Source organism: Siphateles boraxobius, unplaced genomic scaffold (assembly GCF_051911475.1).
Source record: "Siphateles boraxobius isolate OS27281-9 unplaced genomic scaffold, OSU_SipBor_1 68, whole genome shotgun sequence".
In the NCBI taxonomy this organism is placed as follows: Eukaryota; Metazoa; Chordata; class Actinopteri; order Cypriniformes; family Leuciscidae; genus Siphateles; species Siphateles boraxobius.
In genome coordinates, this window is record NW_027509195.1 from 6,913,703 (window position 1) to 6,939,975 (window position 26,273).

Sequence of the window (26,273 nt, forward strand, 5' to 3'; positions counted from 1 at the left end):
CAACAGGCTTTTTGTTTCAAAAACATTTGGCATTATTTTACTTCCATAAATCTCCTTCCTCTCATTTTTGTGATAACAAGTTTAGTGAGTGAATTATAATGTAGCAGTATTTCTGTAGACAGGCCGGGGTTTAGGCTATTCCAGAAAGCCTGAAATCTACCTCCGTTTTTGGAACTGAAAGTTAGCCTATTCGTTAACTTTAGGTCAGGCTAAACAACATGCATTCCTAGGCTACCCATAATCTAGATTACCACTTTCTAAATGACAGAAATCTGGAAGTAGCCAATGCGGAAAATATTTCAGCGCAGAATGAAATAAAAAATAACACAAAAAACGACAAAAAATGAGAGAAGAATGATGAAATAAAGAGTGAAATTGCCCAAATTAAAACACGTTTACATTATTTACCACCGATAGGCTACAAACATCGATGAATGACGTCAGCGTGTGTGGACGGACATATTTGCGGATTAGCCTAAATAATTAGCTACATAGGCTAATAGGCTTATTTAAAACAACGTGTTAATTGAAAGTCATGTAAATTGAAAGTCACCCATCCTGTATAATAATGGACGTGGGCATAATGTGTTTGCGTGTCTTAAAAAATAATAGAATAGGTCATAGTGTTATTTTCCAACTAGCAAAACGTTTGATGCATGTGCATGTAAATGAGTCACAGGAGGGACGCGTTTAAATAAACAGGGGGGGAAATCAACAACAGAAAAAAAATCGGAGATGTTAAGAGTAGGCCTATATACGTTTAACGATTAAAGACGAACCTAAAAATAAATGGTTACTGGTTCCCAGCTCCAAGTGTGCGCTTGCCTAGTGAACAGATGATCGCACTACAGGAGACAAGGGTCGCTTGCAGCCAAGTTTACATACTGCGAAGCGTTTTGCTCCGGAGCGGATAGAGGCATAAATGCTGCGGCGCACTGCAACGGTCAAGATCGAGGGACGCCATGGACAAATAGAGCCTAGATTTAGATGAAAAGAGGATGTTCTTCAAGGTCCTTCAACAACAATATCGTCTCCTCGTTTTAAGGTCTCATTAAACTATCCAACATGTCTTTTCCTCATGCCTTTGTGATCCATCCCGAAACAAAACCGGTTTCACCTGATCCTCCGCTATGATCGCGGCCAGTGCGTTAGCTCAACAAAGGCGATCCCGGAATAGAATCGCTACGGACGGTCTGTCACCATCGGTAAGGGACCCGCACACATCTTTTATATTCAATTTCAACCGCTTCGCTTGGTGGACAGCTTCCAAATATTCTAGCTACCCTGGAGTCCGTAGAAGGAAAGGGCTGGGATGGAGAAGTGTTGTCGCAGCTGCATGCCATGCCTGAAGAGGTTATGGGACTGGATATGGCCCGAATTTTATTATCCGAACATCGATCGTCCTTCAGAGATCCGCACCGTCTCAGGTGATATCCGGGTCCCGGCTCCTAAGAAGAAGCCAACGCAGCTCTACGCGGCTCTGTTCGACTTTGTAGCCCGCAGTGAGGAAGAGCTGACGGTGAAAGAAGGGGACAAACTCTCTGTCATAGAAAAGAGGGGAGATTATGTGTTTGCCAAGAAGCTGACTGGATCCCTGCAGTCCGGACTGGTCCCTGCTAATTATGTGGCCCTTGTACAGGATGAATTCGCTAACTACAAGTAAGTCCTGAGAATCAATAGACTTATCCTACCAATAGGCTAGCCTATTAGAGATTAGGTGTTTTATTTCAATTAGAATATTCATTATATTTTATAGAAAGTAATCACTCTGTCATAGTCAGCCACTAGTAGTCGTGCACATTTTTTCCTGAAGTTGAATGAAGAGCTTGACACTTCCCATACACGTGTCACTGGTTGAACTTTCCAATTCTGTTGTTTTCATACTGGGCTTATATTTTCTACCGCTACACATCATAAACAATGCATTTTAGATTTTCATTAACATGATCTTGTTTGTTTATTCATTAAACCATTAATAAAGCTTGAAGTTTAAGTCACAACAAAATAACTTTATTATTATTATTATATATTTTTTAAAGAACATATTTGCAATCAGCCAGAAGAGGCAAGTCTATAACAGTACATTGCTCCCAAGCTTCTGTTGTGATTTGTTGCTGGAGCTACGATAGATAGAATAGAATGGTCATTCGAATAGAATAGAATTTAATAACATTCATTATCAAGGCTGTCGCTAAAAGAGGAGAAATGGGGTAACCAGGGTCCCCGGCTTTCGGAACACGAATTCAACCAAGGAGGGCCAACAGCAACAACCTGCACAAGGGCCCTGATACCGTGCCCATTACATCACCAACAACCTCTAGTGTAAAGGCTTTAGTTAATTGACGTTTGGCCGACGGCACTAGACTAATTACTGTAAATTTGAAAGATTTGGCAGGCTTTAAATTGTCTTAAAATTTTGAATTCTTTTTGAGTAGACCCTGAAAACTATTGTATATTTTACTCTGTAACAATAAAGTCAATAGGTCAAAATATTGTTTTGAAATAAGCAGTGCCCCTAGTCTGAGCTCAGCCAAGGAAGGTTTATGTCTCGTTTCATTCACAATGGCCTTCCTTTATCATTGTCCGTGTGAACAATGAGCTGTGCTCTGTTTCCTTTTATTTGCGCTATCATTTGCTACTATTTGGTTGCGGTTATAATGGGGTTAGTCAATTGTCCTCTCTATAAAGACCTCCTAAATAGTGTTGACAGGTAACAGGGTTATGATGTAAGAGCTGTGTGGGTTAGTGCACCTGTCAGAGTTTCACTGAAACTGAAGCATCATGGGATCGTGTTAAACAAGCATGTGCACCTGCCGCACCCATATTTAACATGGCAACACTTTGAATGACACCACATTGTTTATTATTCTCACAGGAGAAGCTGAAGGTGGTTTATGTGGGCAAAATATGAGCTGTTTTTTCTCTCAATTGAATAAATATGAAAACCCCAAATTCAAAATCTCAGAAAATTTGAATATTACATGAAATCAATATAAAAAAAAAAGATTTTAGATACAGAAATTTCGACCCTCTGAAAAGTATAATCATGCATATGTAGATAGTTATATATACTAAATATATTAGTTTCACCTTTTAATTTGAATTACTGAAATACATGAACTGTTGCACGATATTCTAATTGTTCGAGTTTCACCTGTATAATAAGGAATCATTTATGGAATATATTTTTTGTCCCATATTTTATTTTGAACATCTTTGTTACATTTGTCTTTATAAAATGGCAGATCTTTATAAAAATAAATGGCAGATTTATATTTTCACACAACAGTCTCAAGTTTGATGTCCATGATATTAGATGTTTGGAGTGAGTAGCATTTTATGGTACATTACCCATATTGCACACATTGCATGCTGACATAATTACAGTAGGAATGACAGTAAGTATGTGTCAGCAAGTAATTACAATAAAATACATTCCTTAGTAATTCAATGCCTCTACGGCAAAAGGAGTAAAGGTAGAGTATTAAACATGTATTATTAATGATTGTATTACTAATATAACATCTTATAGTTAAAATATATTAGAGATACAAATTGTACATGCAGTAGAGAGTATATGTGCTGTGTTAGCTTTTATCTGTCAACATCAAAATAAACTTTTTCCATATTACAGTACATAATAATATTGTAAATATTCATGGCTTTTATGCACATTTCTCCTGGTTTTAATTAAATCAGCCTTATCAAAGGCACAACACCAGATATGATGCATACAAATACTTTGAATATGACTATTTGATTAAATATGCAAATTTTCAATATGACTATTTTATATATTTATTGTAAAATATGTGCTGGACATAGTCTTGATAGGTTATGAAGTATAAGCATTTATTCATTCATTCATTGAGGTACTCAGCTATGCTACGTGTGTCTGCTTTACAGATGGTACTATGGGAATATAAACAGACAAAAGGCTGAGAAGCTGCTTTTGGCTACTCAGAATAAAACGGGTTCGTTTCTGGTGAGGATCAGTGAGAGCCACAGCGATGAATATACTATCTCAGGTCCGTTCCTTTATTTCTTCTCCCTCTCTCACACGCACTCTTGCGATTGAATGCCTGGAGACCTACTGTACTGTACTGTACTCCATTCTCATCTTTCTTTTCTCATCTCCCCATTTTCTGTCTGATCTTCATGACAACAGCCTCCACTTCATCAATCTAATCATTTTCTGCATAAGATATCCATTCTCTGCTTATCATCCATTCTCTCTCCCTCTCTCTCTCTCTCTCTCTCTCTCTCTCTCTCTCTCTCTCTCTCTCTCTCTCTCTCTCTCTCTCTCTCTCTCTCCTCTCCCTCTCCCTCTCTCTCTCTGTTTCTTTCTACCCCACAGCTTGTAACACCATATTGGTCATCCATGTACAACCGATTAAGCATTTTTCTGTCTCCTCTGGAGAATTGCGGGTGCGTTCTACCCTCATAATATTCTGTTTAAGGTCTCAAAAACCCCAAGGCCATTTTAATAGCCAAAATATATGCGTAACATTGAAGTAGCAGTTTTATACTTAATAATTTATGACTAATCTTGTTTAAATTGATTATACACAGTATTTCCAATTCGATAACATGCTTCCAAAGTCCTACACTAAAAATATTAGTTTACTTATATTTAGGTCTTAGATATAAACTATGAATATATGCAATTAATTATTTATGTTGTTATTCAAAGAAATTGTTTCCAGTCACGTTTTTGAAAACTGCATATCTACTTTGTCATAAAACAGTGTGATTCAGCTTCAGTAACATCTGCCTGCTGGGCAGCATAGAAATAATCCCGATTTAACAGTTTAATTCTTTTTTTTATTTATTCCACTACAGTGTAAGCCTAACACATTTTTTTTTTTTACTTGGAATAATATAATAATAAAAACTATAATAAAATAGGCCCATATGATTTACTTTAATTCTGTGATATAATATAATATAATATAATGCAGTCTGATTAAACTGGCCGATTGCTGAGATTAATGGAGATGAAAATCATTTTTAAAATAATTTGATGGGAAGATAAGAGATTTACTTATGCTATATTACATTTCTAAATTACTATTTTGTACATACATCATTGGATAAATCAAAAAAATTAAAATAGAGTGTGTCTACGAATAAAAAAATATTCATGTTGAAAAAACCTTATTTTATTCTTTGCTTCACAGCCAGAAGTGAAAATAGTGTCTTCCATTTCCGTATTCATCGCTCAGCTATTGGTGCTTACTTTGTGTCCGACAAGATCTCTTTTGGCACTCTGGATGAGCTCATCAGATACTACCAGCACAACTCCAAAAGTCTGGGATGCCCCTTAGACCAGCCGTGCGTACAGCAAGTATGACACTCTTAATATTTAATATACACGCATTCACACAAAAGACTTCACTTTTTGCTCTCATGAAGCAAATGCTTATTAATAGGTGTTCCATTGGCATTTATAAGTATCAGTTCTGCATTATAGGTCTAATTAGCCATATAGGGAAACAGTCTGTTTCTAGAGAAGTGGCCCTTGGTCTGCCTGAAGTGATTACTTTGGATTTCTAATCTCTGCTTCATCTTAATAAGCAGCACAGATGACAGTCAACATGGTCAACACTGGGTTTAGAGCAACATGTGATATTCTAGGAAGAGATATCTTGTAACCTTTGTCGCCTGTGTGTCCACATGCAGAGGGAGTTGTTTGACATGGAGCCATGGGAGCGGCCGAGGGAGGAGTTTCAGCTACTCAAGAAGCTGGGGGAAGGCCATTTTGGAGAAGTCTGGGAAGCTATCTGGACTACAGAGAAGAAGAAAGTGGCTATCAAGATGCTTAAACAAGGTGTGACATCATATACGATGGAAACTTTTAACATGCGATAAACCAACTAATACCACAAAACATCACAGAATTTGTTAAATCAATCTCTAATACTGATGTTGGTGCTGTTGTTTTCGCCACCAAAAGGGGATATTACAAAATTTAGGACTTGGAAACAATTTTTGAAAATAGAAAACAGCCCACTGTCCACGTGACATTTTTTTTGTCATTGGATGGGCTATCGTACAACAGTGCATGTGCAAGGTGAACGTTGTGACAGAATAGTCCACTAGGTGGCAATATACACAGTTGTGATGTACTGTGTAATTGACCTATGGCTAAGCCACGCCCCCAAACGCGATGAGCCAATCACAGTGCGCATAGCTACCCCAATACACTCGGACATTCTCTGCTTCCTCGTCCATTGAAATGCATTGCAGTTAGTCAGTTTTCATTCGTTTGTTCGGATCATTCGGATATGTTTTATCTTGTCATTTTAAGTTTAAAATGGTCAAACGGTGTGCATGGGGTACACGCAACTCCGACACTAGGTATGCCGAGAGGCTGGACGACGGTGTGTATTTTTTACCCTTTCCCAAGCCACATCTCAACCGAGATAAGTGTTTGGATTAAGTTATGCGGTAGACCACAACAACAATTAAACGTGGATAAATTAAACAAGGAAGTCAACAACGTATTTGAACGTTATCTTTAACATCTCTAACATAACGTTAGCCTAACATTAGAAAACGCTAACGTTAGCTTCTAGCTGCATTGTACATCATGTCACTTAGCTTCATTAACGTATCTGTAAATAACCGAGATAACAAATGTTAGCAATGTTGTGCTGAATGATTCATGTAAATACTGTTGCACCAAACTAATGGAGAGGTACTCTTGGTAAAGATGGTAAAAAGGCTTGTCCTGAAAATGTATGCAACTTAGACCTGTACATATTTATTTTTGATCATGAAGCATTAATTACATATTGAAGCACAGCATTGTAGACAACTTTCTACCAAAATATAATCTATGTAATCTTTCTGTCTCCAAAAATCATCAATTGCCTCCTGTGAAATGTCTCCTACTGTGACAGCTGCCATAGCGCCTGTCACTGAATGTTGACTGTTTGTCCGAGTGAGTGGAGGGGGCGTGGCTTAGCCATGGATCAACTGAAGAAATCGAAGAAGAGTGTGATACAAAACAGAAAACCAGTAAACAAAGCAGCATATCCATCTCCATTATTTTTGTTTTGGTTCTTGTTCAAATCTATGCATGCAATGGCGAATCCGCTACTTCTCTTCTTTTATCCTTCCGAGCGAATGTCCTGTAAATAACATGACTCACTGCTGCCCTCTGATATCTGGTAGAGTTTAGAAAAGCAATTGTGTTGAACGCATCCATCTGCGCTTGTCAACAGTTGAGTATTCTTTGAAAGCTCTGCGGACTCGGAACGTTGAAAATTAAGTATACCCGAGCCTTTAAACTGACGTAGTGAACTGATTTAAATTTTACTTAAAGTGACCCTATTATGCTTTTCATCCAGAGTTGAAATTCAGATATGCTAATGGACATTTTTGTTTCCAATACGTGCTGCTAGAGGTAGACCAATCACGACAGACTGAGCCATCTGACCAATCAGAGCAGAGTAGACCAATCACAACAAACTGAGCCATCTGACCTATCAGAGCAGAGGAGACCAATCACAACAGACTGAGCCATCTGACCAATCAGAGCAGAGTAGACCAATCACAACAAACTGAGCCATCCGACCTATCAGAGCAGAGTAGACCAATCACAACAAACTGAGCTATCTGACCAATCAGAGCAGAGTAGACAAATCACAACAAACTGAGCTATCTGACCTATCAGAGCAGAGTAGACCAATCACAACAAACTGAGCTATCTGACCTATCAGAGCAGAGTAGACAAATCACAACAAACTGAGCTATCTGACCAATCAGAGCAGAGTAGACAAATCACAACAAACTGAGCTATCTGACCAATCAGAGCAGAGTAGACCAATCACAACAAACTGAGCTATCTGACCAATCAGAGCAGAGTAGACCAATCACAACAAACTGAGCTATCTGACCAATCAGAGCAGAGTAGACCAATCACAACAAACTGAGCCATCTGATCAATCAGAGCATAGTAGACCAATCACAACAAACTGAGCTATCTGACCAATCAGAGCAGAGTAGACCAATCACAACAAACTGAGCTATCTGACCAATCAGAGCAGAGTAGACCAATCACAACAAACTGAGCCATCTGACCAATCAGAGCAGAGTAGACCAATCACAACAAACTGAGCCATCTGATCAATCAGAGCAGAGTAGACCAATCACAACAGACTGAGCCATCTGACCAATCAGAGCAGATTAGTCTCTCAGAAATGAGGGGTTTCGAGAGATTGAATCCTTTATTGAACCTTTTCTGACACTGTGAGAAAAGTGGTGATGCTACAATAAATATTATGAAAAAATTAAAGTGTTTTTTAACCTTGAATGCATGTAATCCTGTTGTTGGAGACCTCCAAAATAAGGTTAAAAGCATTTAAAAAGTATTATAGGGACTTTAATTGGGATTTTGTGAAAAAAGGAAAACTAACAAATATGATTTCCATTTTCAAAGTTAAATATTGTATGTCATATATAAGACATATATGAAGATGTGAAAATGTATTTGAAAAGCATAACTGGAATGAGACTAAATTTAAATCTTCTCACTCAGTGAAATCTAAGCATAGGAGTTATGTAATGTTGCTGCATAATAATAATTTTATTCAATTTTAAGGATATTTGGGATTTGCCCACAAATGATTTTCATCTCAATCATTTCGTTTTTGTTTCAATTTCGAAACACTGTCCATCATCTGGATCTGCATCAAACCCTGAGAAAAAGATCATTGTCTGTACACAAATAGTTTTTAATACAAATATAAATGGATAAATGTGATTTTTGATGGGGTTTTTTTTGTTCTCTTACTCTGCCCTGTAGAGGACACAAAGGTGGATGAGTTTGTGAAGGAGGTTCACGCACTGAAGAACCTGCACCATCCGAAGCTCATTCAGCTGTTGGCTCTCTGCACACGAGGAGAGCCCGTCTACATCGTCACTGAGCTCATGACTAAAGGAAGTCTCAAATCATACCTTTCTTGTAAGTGTCACTACACCCTATTTCCCTGTGCACTACGTTCACTGCACCTGCATGTTTATCTATGAATTTAGTTTTATAAATTGCACAAGGTTACTCTATATGGTCTTGGTATTTCGTGCATTGCATTTTCTCTTATCAGACAATCACGTCTGTACTCATAAAAATGTATGCCATTATCTGGCCACATTTTTTTATAGTTACAGTTCAAAAGTACATGAAGTCATTAAACACAAAAGTATATCATTGACTTTAAACCTTCATTCTGTGTACCAAGTTCATAAAATAAAATGGAATAAAATGTTTCAAATTAATGCATCATTCCTTGAACTGAAATCATATTTTAAGCATAACGATTTGACTGAAAGTTGAATTGAAAATTCAGATTGACTTTCAATTTGTTACCTTCCCCTTTTGCTTTAATGACTCGAGCTGCATGAAATCCACAAAATGAAATCCAGAGCAGGGTTATCGTTAACTAAAACTAAAATAAAAACATGTAAAATGAAAAACATTTCTGTTAATTGAAATAAATCTGAAATAAAATAAATTACAGATATTTATTGAAAAACTTAAACTAAATAAAAGTTAGAAATGCTGCCTTTGCAAAAAAAAAAAACTTAAGTTTTAGTTTGATTTGTAAATGGAAATAAAGAAAAACTAAAATCTGAAATAAAAATAAATTTAACAGAAATAGCAATATTTAAAAAACAAAACAAATAAAATGACATAAAGCACATAACGAAATTGCCAAAAATAAACTAATATTAACATAACATTTAAAAAATAAAAGCTAATTCAATTAATAAAACTAAAATAACAGTGATGTATCTTGACTTTGTACAAAAACATATTTGATTAGTGGCCTAGAAAAACTGAATCTTCAAACATTTATACATTTATTATTTATTTTAAATCTATAAATAAAATGTCCAGTTTATTTCCAGGTATAAAATATATTTAGAATGCCACGTTTTCAATGTGGTCTCAGACATGTGGACCCTTTTGTTTCATTGATGTTCCGCTGGCCATTTCTTCCTGTAGCACCGGAGGGTCAGGTGTTGACCTCCGCTCACCTGATCTACATGGCTAGTCAGATAGCAGAAGGAATGGCGTACCTGGAAGATCGACACATTGTCCACAGAGACTTAGCAGCTCGAAACATCCTGGTTGGAGAAGACCTGGTGTGTAAAGTAGCTGACTTTGGTCTGGCACGCATCATCAAGGTAATGGTTGGATGTCAAAGACCCTGCTGGAAATATGCTATACATTTTTTTCTGCTTAACATGTAATCCTGTGTTTGTGTGCAGGATAGTGTGTATACAGCTAGTAGAAACACCAAGATTCCTGTGAGGTGGACGGCTCCAGAAGCTGCACTCTACCAGCGTTTCTCCGTCAAATCTGACGTCTGGTCCTTTGGAGTGCTGCTGTACGAGATGATGTCACGTGGAAAGATGCCGTATGATGGTATGGGTCTCTGTTACAGAAACACTAAATGCCTTCCATTTTTTAATATCCACTACTGGTCAAGACCTTGTGGTCTCTTATGCTCACCATGGCTCTTCACCAGGATTCTTTGATGAATAGAAAGTTTTGCAACATTATAAATCTCTTTACCTTCACTTTTGATCAATTTAAGGTCTTAACTTACTGACCCCACACTTTTGAACGGTAGTGTATATATCTTCTATACATTTTCCACTCTCTGTTTCCCACAGGGAAGAATAATAAGGAGGTGTTGGAGATCCTGTCGTCGGGTTACAGGTTACCGTGTCCAAATCGCTGCCCCCCAAACATCTACCGCATTATGATGGAATGCTGGCACGCGGAGGCTTCCAAACGGCCCTCGTTCCACGCCCTTCACAGTCAGCTGGACAATATCTACTCCAGACTCTACTTCAAAACCATTGAGGTGTAGAACACGAGGAGAACAGGTGGACTGAAACAGAAGATCCTGTGGGACGGAAAGATTTGCATGGACTAAAGTGCACATAAGACTTTTTGATTGCTTATGTTATTGAGGTTATGTGCAATAATAAATGCTTGTTAAAGGACTTTAAAAAAAATCCATGAGAGTTGAGGAAAGGAAGGGAAATCGTAAAAGAGGAAATGTGCAGATCTTAATCTGACAGGGCCAGATTATCTGTAGCTTGTCATAGCGACTCCTGATCATCAGTGGATCAAGATGTCGAGCACTGTTATGCACCCTTATAATATGCTTCATTTGCCCTGCACTTAAGTTTATTTTGCGCTAGAGTTGATCTGGCCCATTCAGTTTCTGTAGCAGTAGGAACAAGGATTATTTAATCTGATGTATTCAGATCAGAGTTTATGTTTACAAAAGATTCACCTGCCAGTGTACGGACAGGTGTCGGGACGGTGAAAACTACAGCTGTTAAGTTATAACTGTTGAGTGTCTTTAGCCTATGTGAAAGGCAGGCTGCACAAATAACTGTTTTCTACCAGGTACACGATCGTGTAACTATACTGTGGTTAACACAGGAGCCATATGACAAAAACTACCTGGGTAGGTTTCCTCATGATCGGTTTCGTAGAAATCACATCCATGTCAAAAGTCTGTTGTCTTCCAATGGATTATTCTTAAAATAACTCTTGTAAATAAAGTATTTTTTCAGTAACATGTTTCTGCAGTTTCTTGGTCATTTGTTTGCCGAATATGTAACCCGACATTGAGATTGACCAGAAATTTTCAAGCATGCTGGTAGCCTGTAAAGCACTTAACCTCAAACAATAAAGATTGCTTGTTTAGCCTAACTGTGCTTGTGTCATTGTGGTCCACAGGCGTGGTTCAAATGCGGAAGATTTCACTATAATGTCAGTTCCCTAAACTAGTAGACGAGTATGGGAATCCTCTAGAGGTGTCTCTCGGGGGACAGTTTTATCTCATGGGGGAATGTTTGAGTAAAACTTGCCCATGTCTTAAGACATGTTGGGACAGAATATGCGGATCCTCAGCGGGCGATGGAGAAAACAGCATGAAAACTGAGAGTGACTGTACGGGCGAAGGACCCGGTAATATAGAGACTGATCGTTACGCGCAGCCCCAGCCGCATCCACCTCAGCCCCTGAGTCCGAAGAGTGCTGTTTATACTGCTCTATGGGACTTTGAGGCACGCGACGGACAGGAGCTGTCGTTCAAAGCTGGTGATATGTTCGAGATTTTCAACAATTCCGGTGACTGGTGGACTGCAAAGAAAATCAACTCATTCGGCAGTGTGACCACCGGCTTTGTTCCATCCAATTATCTGGCGCGAGCGGACTCCATTGAGTATCAACCGTGAGTGTCAAAGCTACTTCTGAAAAGTAGCCTAGTTTGTATTAGGCTACAGATAAACAGCGCGTTTTTATTTCAGTGCGTTTGTTAATGTTGTGGTTATTTCAGCAAACAGTTTCGTAAATTCAGCTTGAAGCATTAAGTAAAAATTTCATTTATCATTAAACTGAACTGTCTGTGCTCACGCATTTTAGACAATTCCAAGCAATTAATGCACGTCCTTGAATAGGTGATATAAATAGGCTACTTCGGTTTCCGTTTCATGTTGTGCGGCCAAAATTAGATTTGAAAACATCACATTTTGACTCATTTTTAGCTCAGATTGTAGGCTATTCGAAAATCATTATAGCCCCGCGGTCAAATATTGTGATTCACTTTTTGAATTAGGCTAGCTATTAAAAATCGAGATCTCCGAGATCCGTTTCGTGACCGAATTTTTAATCGATTCTTTTAAATTGTGCAAAGTGTGTTGATGAATGAGTACTACTCTTTCATCTGTAGGTTACTTAGATGGGTATTTTTGACTCATTGGTTCACAATAAATAACATTGATTTGTGAATCATCTTCTTTGATGTAGAAGATTAAACTTGCAGTAGCTAAAAACTTAATGATTCAATTATACTGATAGCGAGTTACCAGAAAACAACTGACGTTCTCTCAGATTCTTAGACTAAGTGTGCTTAGACTGAGCTCAACCTATTTAAGCTCTATCTTATTTGTGTGGCATTAGACACCTCTCTTTTACAGTTTTGTACCTTAATTGATGACATTCGCCCATCAATCCACATGGACCACTCTGACCGAACACCTTTTCTATTCTATCATGAATGTCTATTGAAGCCGAATAAGCCAATCAGAGTAAGTGTGGGGCGGGGCGACAAATGCAGCCCCGCCCCGATCTGCAGGTTGCAGCCAGGTGTACTTGCATTTACCTGTGCGATTTTTCCCCCTCCCCATCATTCCCGAATGCATGCTGAAGCTGTCAAGGTAAAAAAAAAAAAAAAAAGATTCATAACGTTGCTTAGTAGGCTACTGAAGCTTTGGGTGAAGAAATTACAGAAATTTAAGTTTTTATTCACTGATAATGTTTTCCTCCATTGAGACAACAGCTGTGAAAGATTAAGGATGGTTCACACCAATAACGTTAAATACACCAATGGATGATATTTTTGTTTATTTTAAAGGTGCTCAAAGCGATGTCACTCGTTTTTTAGGCCAAAACATTTTTTGTCACATACATCAAACATCTCCTCACTATCCGCTAGGTGCCTGTCCCCTGAACACACTGTAAAAAAACACGGTCTCAGTCTGCAGACACCCAAGGCTCCACAAACGGCAACAAAAACAAACTGGGCTTACCCGCACCACGAAACATAACAAACTGTTCCAGGCAATAACCGATAAGAAGGGTTTGGGGGTGCGGTTTGGGGGGTTAGTGCGTGGATGAGGAGGAGGGAGGGTCTAGCTAGCCTTTATTTTGTTTGACAATACTTTAAACGTCAACAAGAAGTGATGTCACCCGACATCGCTTAGAGCACCTTTAAGCATGCAGTTATGTCATCTGCCTCTTTAAATACTCAAGCTCTTTAAAGCAGGATGGATTCTGAATGGCTGTCAATGTTTATCATTCATACTGGAAATATTGCTCTGAAAGTGATTTCAACAATATCATTCTCTGTGTCGATATCGTTGTAGCTGTTAAGTGGACTTCCTTATTCTCATAGAACTACAACGATTATTACCACTTTCTATTTCTAGCCCTTGGTGTGAATGGCCCTTTACTAAATGAAATGAAACACGGTTGAACGGAAGAAACTGATTAGTCTGTTTCATGAATGAATCGTTCAGACCGTTCTCAGAATCAGTTTGGTGATTGATTCATTGAACATATCTGATTCAAAGGAATGTGAATTAAATAGTGGAGGATCACAATTTATTAATACATTAATAAACACCTGTGCTATCAATTGTACCCTAAGGAAAATTATACTGTACAACCCATGTGTTTTCTGTATCTTTAGGTGGTTTTTTGGAAAGATGAGTCGTATTGAAGCATTGAGTCACCTCATGTTTGCCGGAAATGATAATGGATCCTTCCTTGTACGAATCAGTGAGACTGACAGCACGGGCTTTGTGATCTCAGGTGTGTTTGTTGTTTTCTGACAGTCATTAGTGAGTTTGTTACCACATATACTTAAAGCTGCTTTCGGAGACTGAAGTTCTGAATCTTCTCTCTTAGTGAAGACACAGGACACAGCAAAGCACTTCAAGATCTACCAGTCTGGTGGAAAGTTCTTTGTGGATCCAGCTCCTACATTTGCCAGTGTATTAGAGGTGGTTGAATATTATCAAACTCATCCATTCTCCACTTCAGACCAACTGAAGCGACCCTGTATCCGGGTGAGACTCTCTTTCTCTTCCCATTTCCCCCCATTCTCCTCTTATGCTTGTTTTTATTCGCACATTCTCTTTCAGTTTTGTCATTTGAGGAAGTGATTGAAATAGTTTCTAAATTTTTTTTAGAACACCAGCTTCTGTCCATTTGCATTAGATACAGTAAATATTTGCAACATCAAGAAACTTATTTTTCTGTCTTCCAGCAAACACATGCTGATGTCTAAATGTAAAGCATCCAACCCAGTAAATATGGGACGTGTATATATAATAAAATGAATTGTATTTCTAAACTTACTTCCTCACACCACTGACTCATCTTCCTGTAGAAAAAGCCCCGGCCTGAGAATCTGCCACCCTCCACAGTCGATGAATGGGAGGTTCCTAAAGAACAAATTACCTTAGGGAGGCTGCTGGGCAGTGGCCACTTTGCTGAAGTTTTCAGTGGCACGTGGAAGAATCACACTAAAGTGGCCATCAAAATCCTCAAGAACAATGGTGAGCTCATAGCTAAAGGTGCTACCGAGCAGAGCTGAAAATAAGAATGTAAATGTTCCACACCAAAATAATATATAAGGGGCCATGACACACCAATCCCATGGTCGCCCATCGACCAACGTCGGGCTAGTTTTTGTGGTGTGTTCCACACGTCAGCTGTTGTCGAGCTCACATCAGCAGGAGTTCAGCATATTGAATCGTCATCGGTGAGAGATCAACGGCTGTTCAGTTTAGCGCGTGAGTTAGTAAACAAGAAAAAAAGCTAAAGTGATGAAAGCACTGAGCATTCCAAATACAAGAATATTTTTTTCATAACAACATGATTCGCCTGGAATGAAGTGATCAGCGTGATTGGTATGATGAACATAGACTATTGATATCTGCTGATATAGACAGTTATTTCCCTACATGCAGGCGCAGAACGCACAAGCTAGTTGGCAGCCAGCTGTAGTCCTTTAAGTGTGTTCAAGTGCAGCTTTTCGGCCCAGACGCAGCCAACGCGAGGCGACAACATAGTCAGCTTTCGTCTCCGCTAGTTCTTTGACGTCTGCTTGGTGTGTCACAGACCGTTACAATTACAAATGCAACTTACAAGTCTTCTAGTTTCAACTCTGCCTGTTATTTTTATCCAAAACAAATTCTGGCGGTTTTAAATGTGAAAAGAATTTACCTGAAAGTCTGAAGTTTTTTAAATGAAGAAATTCCACAAACTGCAATTAATTAATTCCAAAATATGAGAGGGCCGTCATCTTAATCTTTTTTTTAAAGGTAAAAACTTTTTGACATCGATATTATAATCTTTGATTCAGCATAGGCAGTGTTTGTTGGAAAAATGCTGGATATGACCTTTTCATAGCTTTAAACACATGAGTGTTTATGTATTCATGTACTTGACACTGACAGCACAAGTTAATGCAGTGGATCAAAAGAGGTTTTGTGTTTTTTTCTTATTGTCCTTATAATAAGATAGATGGCTGGAATTAAACACTAATAAACATAAACACATTCATAAATCGATATCAGGAAATAGAATAAACTCAAACCAGTGTTTGAACCAACTTTATCCGAGTAAAAACATTTCTAAGGTAAGATACACAATACTCCAGACAGAACCCCAGGATCTGCTGGGAATACTTGCTTTTGCCAGTAATAGTGTTCCGGAATTACCTTCAGGGAAGGACCTGAAGGACGACCTGGATAGGCAATTTTTGGATGTAAATGGGTAATGTGACATTGGGCAAAAATCAACTGCATAATTCAAGCAAAATAAATGTATTCTTATGAAGGCAACCACCTGCTTTGCAGCCTCAAGGCATGAATAGCTTACAGCCAACGGTTTCAGATTGTACATTGCACACATTACTGGTGAGGTAAATGTGAGCTGAGGCTGAACACAATGTAAGTCATGCAGAATGGCAGTGATCCTCAACATTATACTGACTACGTTTACATGCAGCCAATACTCCATTCAAAACCGGAATATTAGCAATATTAACCCGGTTGCGCACGGCCATGTAAACACCTGCAAAAACCCGAATATGCTCATCTCCCGGATTTTAAAAACCCAGATATGATCCCTGGGGTACCCCTTTTCTAACCCGAATTTTTGGTCATGTAAACGCGTATCAGCATATCCCCATAGTGATTTGTGTTCTGCGCATGTTCTATTCGCAAGGAATCTTGGTCTTTTGAGTAGAGGAACTTCTCGGCGCATACAAAAACCCGCGTGCAGTATACCGGAAGTAAACAAGGCGAGACGCAGCACAGCATCAGCCTGTATACGGATGGCCTGTTCACTCCCTATTAAGCCCAAGGGGGTAATCCATCAGCCGGAAGTTGAAGCCTCGCGGGAGCCGCCATTGTAGCAGAACTTCACCTGCTGTTAGCATTCCATTGACTCCCATTCATTTTGGCGTCACTTTGACAGCGAATAACTTTACATCTGAGGCGTCCAAAGACTTCATTTGTCCATTATATATTTCTAAATAAACACGACAATGTATAAAAGGCTCCATTACTTTGTATCTTACATTATGGCCCCGTAGAAGCCGTTTTTGTTAAAAACAGGCTAACGATTGCGTCATAACCACGCAACTTTTTGTCGCACAATAGAGACATTACCGTATAGACAGGAGGAGAAGCTTGCAGGCAATCGGGGGGACGTCCCGTCAAGGGAGAAGCCCATAGATAATGAGTCCATAAAAGCAACGGGACAAAATATTTTTGGGGAATTGGAAATAATTCGGTATGTGGCAAGTGAATACATATGAAGTGATTAACGTTGCCAATTTTCACGCACAGCTACTAGAAGATTTACGTCTGTCAGACAGGTTGCTCACGTCATCAAGCTTAGTTTGAGTCGGTTTGAGTCTGCGCGTCAGGAACGGAAGTGCTAAAAAATCGCTAAAAATGGGCTTCAACTGTCTCAACTCAGTTCCAATGAGATGGCTCTGTCCACTTCTTATACTGTCTATGATTAAGCCCTATTGTACCAAATTTTTGTTGTAGTTCCACCAGAGTTCCACTGGGGCCAATTGCCCATGAGTGCAAAATGAATTGGAGTCTATGGAGCTAGACGGATAAATTAGTCTCTTTCACCCGACTGCCGTTGATAAATCTCAGATTTGATTGTAGATTTTGCAAGTTCAACATGGGTTATAGGTCGAAAGTTGAATGAACAAGTACTTATGTCCTTTCGATTTCTTGCAGGTTGAGTTGTTGTTGTTGTCCATTACACGCTAGCATTCTGCTAATGAACGCTGATTGGTCAGTGAAGGACTGATTACGACCAGAGATACCGCTTGATGGCATCTGGACCAGAATGTGTGTGTGTATTTTCAGCGTGGTCTTTTAAAACAACAAAACAAAAACTCTTCTAGCGCGTGTACAGTATATACCTGTGTAAGCGGTGTTGTCGATTGAAAAGAAAGTGCAGAGCGCGAAAGCACCAAGGTGACTGAAGGATTGCCGTAAAGCAGTAACGTTATCTCTGGTGGAACGATGTGTTTGACGTCATTGACATTTAAAAAGAAAAATTTGCTTTTTAAAGCAAATTACTGACTCTACAAAATCTAACACCCTGCAATGAGTAATTTCTTTGCATCTCCTTTCGGATACAACATTCAAATTACTAATTACAAATACTAAATATATTTTTACAAATAAATAATAAAATGACATATATTTGTAATAAATGAGTATCATAATAAATAATATTTTTGTCTATTTCTTCCCCCCCCACAGATGCTCTGAAGCAGAAGGACTTTCAGTTGGAGGTGCAGATCATGAAGCGCCTGCGTCATAGGCACCTGGTTTCTCTCTTTGCCGTCTGCTCTTCCTCTGCCCCGTTTTACATCATCACCGAACTAATAGAGAAGGGCAACCTGCTTAATTTCCTCAGAAGTCCGTCACTGTCCCTAGATATGACTGAATGATGTCTTGCATTGATCATGCTGTGATTATGCTGTCTCACGTTTTCAATCTTATACATCACTCCCCATCATTCAGGTCAAGAGGGTATGGCATTGGACATGGAGTCTCTGGTCGACATGGCAGCTCAAGTAGCAGATGGGATGGTATATTTAGAGGCACATAACAGTATTCATAGAGACCTTGCTGCAAGAAATGTTCTAGTCGGAGAGGGAAACGTCTGCAAAATTGGTGATTTTGGCCTAGCTCGAGTCATTAAGGTGAGAAAACAAATTTTTATGCTGTTTTTTTTTTTTTTAGGGGTGGTGAGATTGGGGTCACAATTTGGATCTTAAAGGGCACCTATTATGCAAAATTCACTTTTACATGGTTTTTGAACATAAATGTGTGTTGGCAGTGTGTGAACAAAACCACCCTAGAATGATATTAAAAAAATCCACCCAGTGATTTTTTTTTACAATCTCAATAAGTCATAAGCACTGTCTCAGAACGAGCTGTTCTAAGATTCGGTGCAATGTGACGTAGAATTGCGCAAGCCCCACCGATGTGGTTTGATTGACACTGTGGTTTTGGCATAGACCCGCCCTCGGTGATCTGTACACCATCCTCCATTGTTTCAACGACAGCCGGTGTTCTGACGATTTGTGCTGCCTTGTCGAAAATGTCTCCTTAGAAACATAAGTGTTCTGTTGTGGGATGTAATAATGTACATAGTAGTTTTCACTTACTTCCGACATCAGAGCCACTGAAAAAGCAGTGGATGGATTTTATTTACGAAGGAAAGGCACCACTTAAACTTCCAAAATACGTTTATGTTTGCGCAAATCATTTTCTGACTGATTGTTTTGTGAACGAGGGTCAATTCAAAGCAGGTCTTGCTTCAAAGTTAATCCTCAAGTGTGGATCGTTGCCTACTGTTCGCGATCCAACGTCACCTCCAGTAGAAGTAAGTGTATTTTACGATTTTTAAGCAAATAGTCATTTCAGTCGATATCAGCCAATTCAACAACATTTGCCACATAAGCACCTGTAACGTTAACGTTACGACAAGTAACGTTAATGTAAACATGACGCAACAGGTCCCTCGCATAAATTTAATTTCGTTTGTACGTAGCAAACGTTATCACAATATTTGTGTTTGTAGTTTCAAAAAATTGCGCCAAACTTATCACAGTTTGTGTGTGTGTTGCACATCCATAATTGCAAAGGGGACGCGATTACAACTCTATAAGTACATAAATGTATCAAATAACCATTCCGAGACGTCCTGGTCCATTCTCATTTGTGTTTCTTCTGCCGGAGTCTCTTCATCATCTGGGTCTGATTCCGGTTCAAACATGTACGACTGACTGCAATACAAAACAGAACGTCTCTCACTCTCAGCCATTCAGTTTCTACCGACAGTTTATTGCCACAGGTTCGCAAGTTACGCCCTCATCCAAAGGCTGGGTGGGGATATGCAGCTCATTTACATTTAAGGTGGTACACACCAAAACAGCTCTTTTTAAAACAGGCCCAAAAAATGACATTTTCAGATGGTTATAATACATTAATTGTGGGGTATTTTGTGCTGAAACTTCACAAATACATTCTGGGGACACCCAAGACCAATATTACATCTTGTAAAAAGGGGCGTAATAGGTGCCCTTTAAGTGATTGATATATATCTATATAATTTGTGTGTGTGTGTGTGTGTGTGTGTGTGTGTGTGTGTGTGTGTGTGTGTGTGTGTGTGTGTGTGTGTGTGTGTGTGTGTGTGTGTGTGTGTGTGTGTGTGTGTGTGTGTGTGTGTGTGTGTGTGTGTGTGTGTGTGTGTGTGTGTGTGTGTGTGTTTGTGTATATTTATATAAACACATACCAACATGCAAACAAAAGTGAGTACCGCAACCTTATTTTGTAAACTGCAAGTACTGCACCCTGGAAATTATTTTTGAAATTGTTTATAGGGACATTTGCTTCCTGCTTTGTTGAAATATCAGTAGGGAACATGGTTTTGTGATCCTGATCCTGTGAAATAAATTCATATTTCTTTGCTATATATTATGAAACAAACAATCAAATTTAAACAATCCCAAGAGCTATTTTACAATAATTTTGAAAATGTACTTCAGCACATGCATTTGTTCTATGAAGTTGTCTTTTATCATGTCTAGGAGCATGTTTATATATCTGAGGACAAGAAAATACCATATAAATGGACCGCACCTGAGGCTATCAGTCATGGCCGTTACTCAACTAAATCTGATGTCTGGTCATTTGGGATTCTCCTTTATGAGATTGTCACACATGGAGCTGTGCCTTACCCAGGTCAGTTTTAACATGCTAATTGTTGTATCATGTGATTTTTTTGTGTTTTTATTTAAGTTTAAGACTTTAAACTTAAATTATTGTATAAATTATTTTTAAAAAATTGTAGATTTTGAGCTATACCCTATGGCTTTTCATAATGTTTTGTCAGACTAGTGAAAAGAAAACCTACAAATAGACTTTTAAGCGTTTATTTTATTGTACTTTATACAATATAGTTTTTTTTTCGCATGTGCTGAGCAAGAAAAGCCAGAACATGGCAACTCGTAAAAACATGGGAAAAAAATTCCTCCTGGCTGTTGACAATATTTTCTGATTTATGGAGTGATACAATGTAAAAACTTCTGTAAAAACCTAAGAAGTTAACAAGAAATGTGTGAATATTTAATTAGATGATTCCTCATTTGCATATTCAAACATGACATTTCAGAAAACTTTAAATATAAAAAATGTTTGCGATGCTAAATGTTATCAGTGAACTGTTTTTTTATCCTATTCATCTTGAGTTTCTTGCCTTACAGCCTTAAGTCCTTAACATTTGATTCATGTATATTTAAGCCATTATCTTCTTTTATAGGTGTTCCTAATGGTGAGGTGTATGATCTCATCACAGAAAAACACTTTAGAATGCCTTCACCAGCCAATTGTCCACAGATCATTTATGACATCATGCGATCTTGCTGGAGAACAGAGCCAGAGGACCGTCCCACTTTTCAGGATCTGAAGCATGAACTAAACGACTATCAAAACAGCGTCTGTAGTTATTCGGGCAAACCGCACAGTTAGATTCCACTCCTTGAAAACATCTTGAGGCCTAAAAGTCTTAGAAACCAAAACAAGACCATGAACAATGGCCATGAACAATTGCAACACACAGATGCAACGTAAAATCATCTTTGAATTATCCTTGATGGATTAGATGGACTGTAGATTAGTCCAACACATCAGTTTTTAGTGAGGAAGATGTGCACATGAAGCACTTTTTGGGAGCGCTAATGGCAAATAAAAATGTATTTGTGTTTAGAGTTCGAGCAATCATTACTGACTAAGTTTAATGAGACAGATGCTGTAGTTGTTTTTTAAAAATTATACTTATAATAATAAACCTTGTTGTTTTCAGGTAGAGTAGACCGAACTGCTTAGAAGACTATGAAACCATTTTAAATGTATCAACAATCTGTTCAGGGGCATTAAAATACAAGTTAAAATTACTAATCTATTTTATATATATATATTGAATATATGTATATATTATTGTATTTAATGTTTTTTTCCCTCTTCTCAAGCCTTTAACGCAAATATGACAAGCAAAAGAAAGGTATATTCCATCATACAACTGGAATTATAATATTAAATACGAAGCTATGAATGTCAAAAAGTTGATTTGAATGCCAAAGAGTATGTTGATTTGTTCACTTTAAATTGTGCTGTATTTTCGTAATATACTTTATTGTATTTTATAATGTATTGCATTGTTAATGTTTATTGCAGTTCACTAAAACAAATTCCTCATGGCAATCTTACATTGCCGATAAACTCCAAAGGAAAAACGCACAGACACAAATATGTTAGAGCTCCTTTGTTTAAAAAAAATTGTAAATTACCTCATGACAGCCACAATCCTGATGTGTCTCAGTTGAGATTAATTGTGTAAGAAAACAGTAATGATGGGGAAGGATTGCGATCATATCAGGCAAATATCTGCAAATTCAAAGGTCTATTAGATAACAATTTTTATTTGTTTCGGCAGATGTAATACTCTATATTGATGCAGCAGGTGGTGATAGATTGTTCTATAGGGTCATTTTTAAAACCATAGACACTAAAAAATAAAACTAGCGATGAATCAGGCCTGTGCAGTATGAAAGTTCACCAGCAGATGGAGACACACCATTATTTCACTGATGAGCTGTATAGCTTGCAACCACGAAGTCTGTATTTTAATTTAATTCAGTGGCATGTCATCAAAGTGCAGCTGTCATAAAGCGAGAAACTGGCAAATAAATAAATAAAATGATTATTCATGACCATGTTCAACCTTCATGCTTTCACTAGGCTACAACAACAAACACGATATAGGCCTACCCCTATGTATGCTCTGATACTGTAAGTTTAAGTTGTTATGTGTTTGAACTACTGACAAGAGCTGCTGATGTCTTAGTCATTGTCATTATCATCATTCAGTGCCATTCCTGTTATTCCTTTTACAAAGCACATTTTCATCATATATTTCTTATAGGCTACCCAATTGTTTCAATATTAAACTCACTATTTTAAAGAGAATAGAATATGTTAGGTTTTTTTAAATCACAGTATCAGAATCAGGTGGACATGGGGTGAACTTTAAATAATTTCACTTTGGTTTTCCAGGATAGTTCCATTTTTTGATGAGGGGGGCACAACCTAACGCTTTTTGACTTTCTCAGTTTGTGTAGGCTACATCAACTTAAGGTTCAGAATATTTCCTTTTTCCCACATTAATTTCCCACATGTCTAGTTATATTATGTGGTTTTGTTTTATTACTACAGTGTATACTTTTTTTCTGGATATACCCCGAAAAAATGAAAGTGAAATGTGACAACATGCCCCATAGGTGGGGTACATTGTAACATGTGAGGGGCACATTGTAACATGACCATATACGCTTAAAAAGCCATCTGATCTAATCAAAAAATATACAAGACATACAAAAATAGTTTCTCAATAAAATACAATTATTAGCTTTTTCATATAGGCCAAAATAATGGCATTGCATCGCTTGTAGATCAGTTTTCAAGCCTATGAAGCTTGAAGATGTATCTATTTAACTAACAAAATCCAGTTATGACATCAGCCTCCAACCATGAAGTGATTTATTTTGCAGGTAAAAAAAAGAAAAGGAAAGAAAAAACAGCACTGAAAAAAAATATTACAAGTGTACTTTATTAATTTGTATGGTGTTCTTAAGAAATCAGTTTGTTATTGTCAAAATGAACGTTATGTTTAGCCTACATGCTCATGTAGCTAATAGCTTTAGCTTTCCATCCTGTTCAGTTCTTTCCAGTTGGGTGTCTTGTTCTTTTTCTTAATACAGTCTAAAAATGTATGAATTAACTAATAAATAAATAAATAAATAAAGTGAAGAAATGTTAGGCCTATGTGTACATGTGCATCAAAATCGAGTTATATAAAAGGTTTTGTTGTGCTTAATATAAACACATTCAACTTTGCTTGAGGTCGCTCAGACTAGGCTATATAGGACTGTGATGATGGTTTAACGGTGAAATGATCTCTGCCAGGGAAAGCTGCTGTAGTTCCCTGTGTGAGTGATTTACAGGAAGAGACTCGCGGAGCTGCTCATGCTGTCAGAGCGTGATCTTCAGAGTCAGTCCACACTCCACAGCCTCTGACCATCATCGACCTGTTCCCCTGTAAACCAGCTGTTTTCACTTCACTGGAAAATCAATAATTCTGACTTTTCGTTTGTCTTAAGTTTGAGCTTGCAAACCTTCTAGCTTATAAAACAAACAAACTTTTTTGGCTAAAGTAGCCTAATTGTGAGAAGTCATGTGATTGCACTAACCATTAAAGTAGTTGCAAGTAGGCAATTCCATGTGATTAATGTATAATTGTTTGCACTTAATTATTTAAACGGATTAGTTATCATAGCTATATGTATTAGGGCAATTACGACTAGATTCTGGGTTAGGCTTGGTACATAGACCTACACTTTTGAATAACATTTACATTATTCACCTGAGGTAACATTAAATAAAAAATACAACAACCAGCTACTTCAAAAACAACAACAATAGTCACAAAAAATTCAAACCTAGATTCTTTCTTATAGAAAAACTATTACATGGCCAATGGCCCCACAAGTTAAGCTTATCTTGTAAAACATTTGCAAGAGCTAATGGGTATTTTTCACTTCAATTTAATTCTTTATTTATTTTTTACAAATATACAAATTGAAGTAAAAGAAGTTTAAGGAGCGGATATTTGAGTTATTTATTTATTAATGACAAGATTATGCTTCACAGTGTAGCAGTAACTTGAATAAAACCAGCAAAAATAGCAACATAGTTAGCATAAGTAAGTAACATATTTGATATACAGCTTTGGAGTGCCTGAAGCAATTTCTTTTTACTTGTTTAATATAAGTTTATAAAAAGAACTATTGTATATTTTGCATATACCTCGCGTTGTAATGGCTATTGCTTAAATGTGACTCAATAGTTCAACAACCTTTAGTGGTTTTATGTAGAAGAAAACAGGTCATGAGGCCTGCATGGCTTCCTCGAGCGGCAGCATCCGCCTACTGTGTGCCAGCATAATGCTAACCACATGAGTGATTATATGATAATAACGAGGGCAACACCTCGCAACTAACTAAGCAGTTTATATGACCTTATGCTGCCAAAATTCAGTGGATGGAGATAATATTAACAGTGTTTGAAATGTCTGTATTTATGAATATAGCAGCAGGTTTCATGTTACTCTTTTGCAAAATTATACAGTTAATTGAGGTCAACCACAAATAGACGTGCACCCACTAACCTTTTTAACTGGCATCAAGCCACAGTTTTTACAGTGTTGTGGGTGCAGTGTGGGTAACTGCCGTAACCATGTACTGTTTCAGTGGTGCTATCATGTGGGTGTACTTTTCAGGTTTAAACCTGTCTAACTTAAGGCCTTACTATTTAATTAACCTTCTTGTTCCTTTAAATGTAAAGTGTGATTGAGGAATAAGTAATATAAATAAAGGGCCTTTCTGCACCTGTTGGGTGGTTTGGGAAAGGAGTTGTAGTAGCTGTACCTTAGGCCTAGAAGTAACAGGAATGGGGGGGGGGGGGCACATACTTACAGAAGTATTTTAGCGTATTAATGTTAAATGGATAGTTCCGTCATCATTTACTCACCCTCACCCCAAAATTGCATGACTTTCTTTATTCTGTGGAGCACAAAAGAAAATATTGAGAATATATGATGACTCTTAATTTATTTTGGTTGGTTAATATGGACCCCCTAATAATGATTAAATGCTTTTGCATCTGCATATTTCAGCTCTATGCTTAAAACATTAATAATAATTTGCCATTTTGTAATTCCTGGAAACATTGTTGATGCAAAAAATTATTAAGATTAATTTAAGAGATTTGATAACCGATCTTAATCTCATCACAAAATGCTGTAAATATAATAACAAAACAATCCTTATTGTAAAAACATCTTAAACACAAAACTGCCACATCTGAGTTTTTCTGAAGGGCAGCTGAAGGCCTTATTTATTCATTACTCTGTACCTATTTCTCCTGCTTTCCCCCATTTTATTCTCTGCCCACCATTAGCCTTTATACAGAATGACCTTTAACATACAAGGCAGGAGAGTAAACAGAAG

General features: G+C 37.8%; 2 protein-coding genes across 2 annotated transcripts; both read left to right on the forward strand.

Annotated features, from left to right (window-relative positions):
* Nucleotides 1-523: 523 nt before the first annotated feature.
* Nucleotides 524-11,743, forward strand: srms (src-related kinase lacking C-terminal regulatory tyrosine and N-terminal myristylation sites). The gene is made up of 8 exons (XM_077214230.1): nt 524-1,659; nt 3,907-4,028; nt 5,181-5,347; nt 5,683-5,830; nt 8,813-8,971; nt 10,013-10,194; nt 10,279-10,435; nt 10,687-11,743. The coding sequence occupies exons 1-8, from the start codon at nt 1,313-1,315 to the stop codon at nt 10,884-10,886; spliced, it is 1,482 nt and encodes a 493-aa protein (XP_077070345.1). The 5' UTR covers nt 524-1,312; the 3' UTR covers nt 10,887-11,743.
* A 74-nt stretch (nt 11,744-11,817) lies between these two features.
* Nucleotides 11,818-22,123, forward strand: ptk6b (PTK6 protein tyrosine kinase 6b). Its single transcript, XM_077214229.1, has 8 exons — nt 11,818-12,266; nt 14,286-14,407; nt 14,504-14,664; nt 14,988-15,156; nt 18,400-18,558; nt 18,664-18,845; nt 20,739-20,892; nt 21,470-22,123. The coding sequence occupies exons 1-8, from the start codon at nt 11,875-11,877 to the stop codon at nt 21,676-21,678; spliced, it is 1,548 nt and encodes a 515-aa protein (XP_077070344.1). The 5' UTR covers nt 11,818-11,874; the 3' UTR covers nt 21,679-22,123.
* Nucleotides 22,124-26,273: the final 4,150 nt, after the last annotated feature.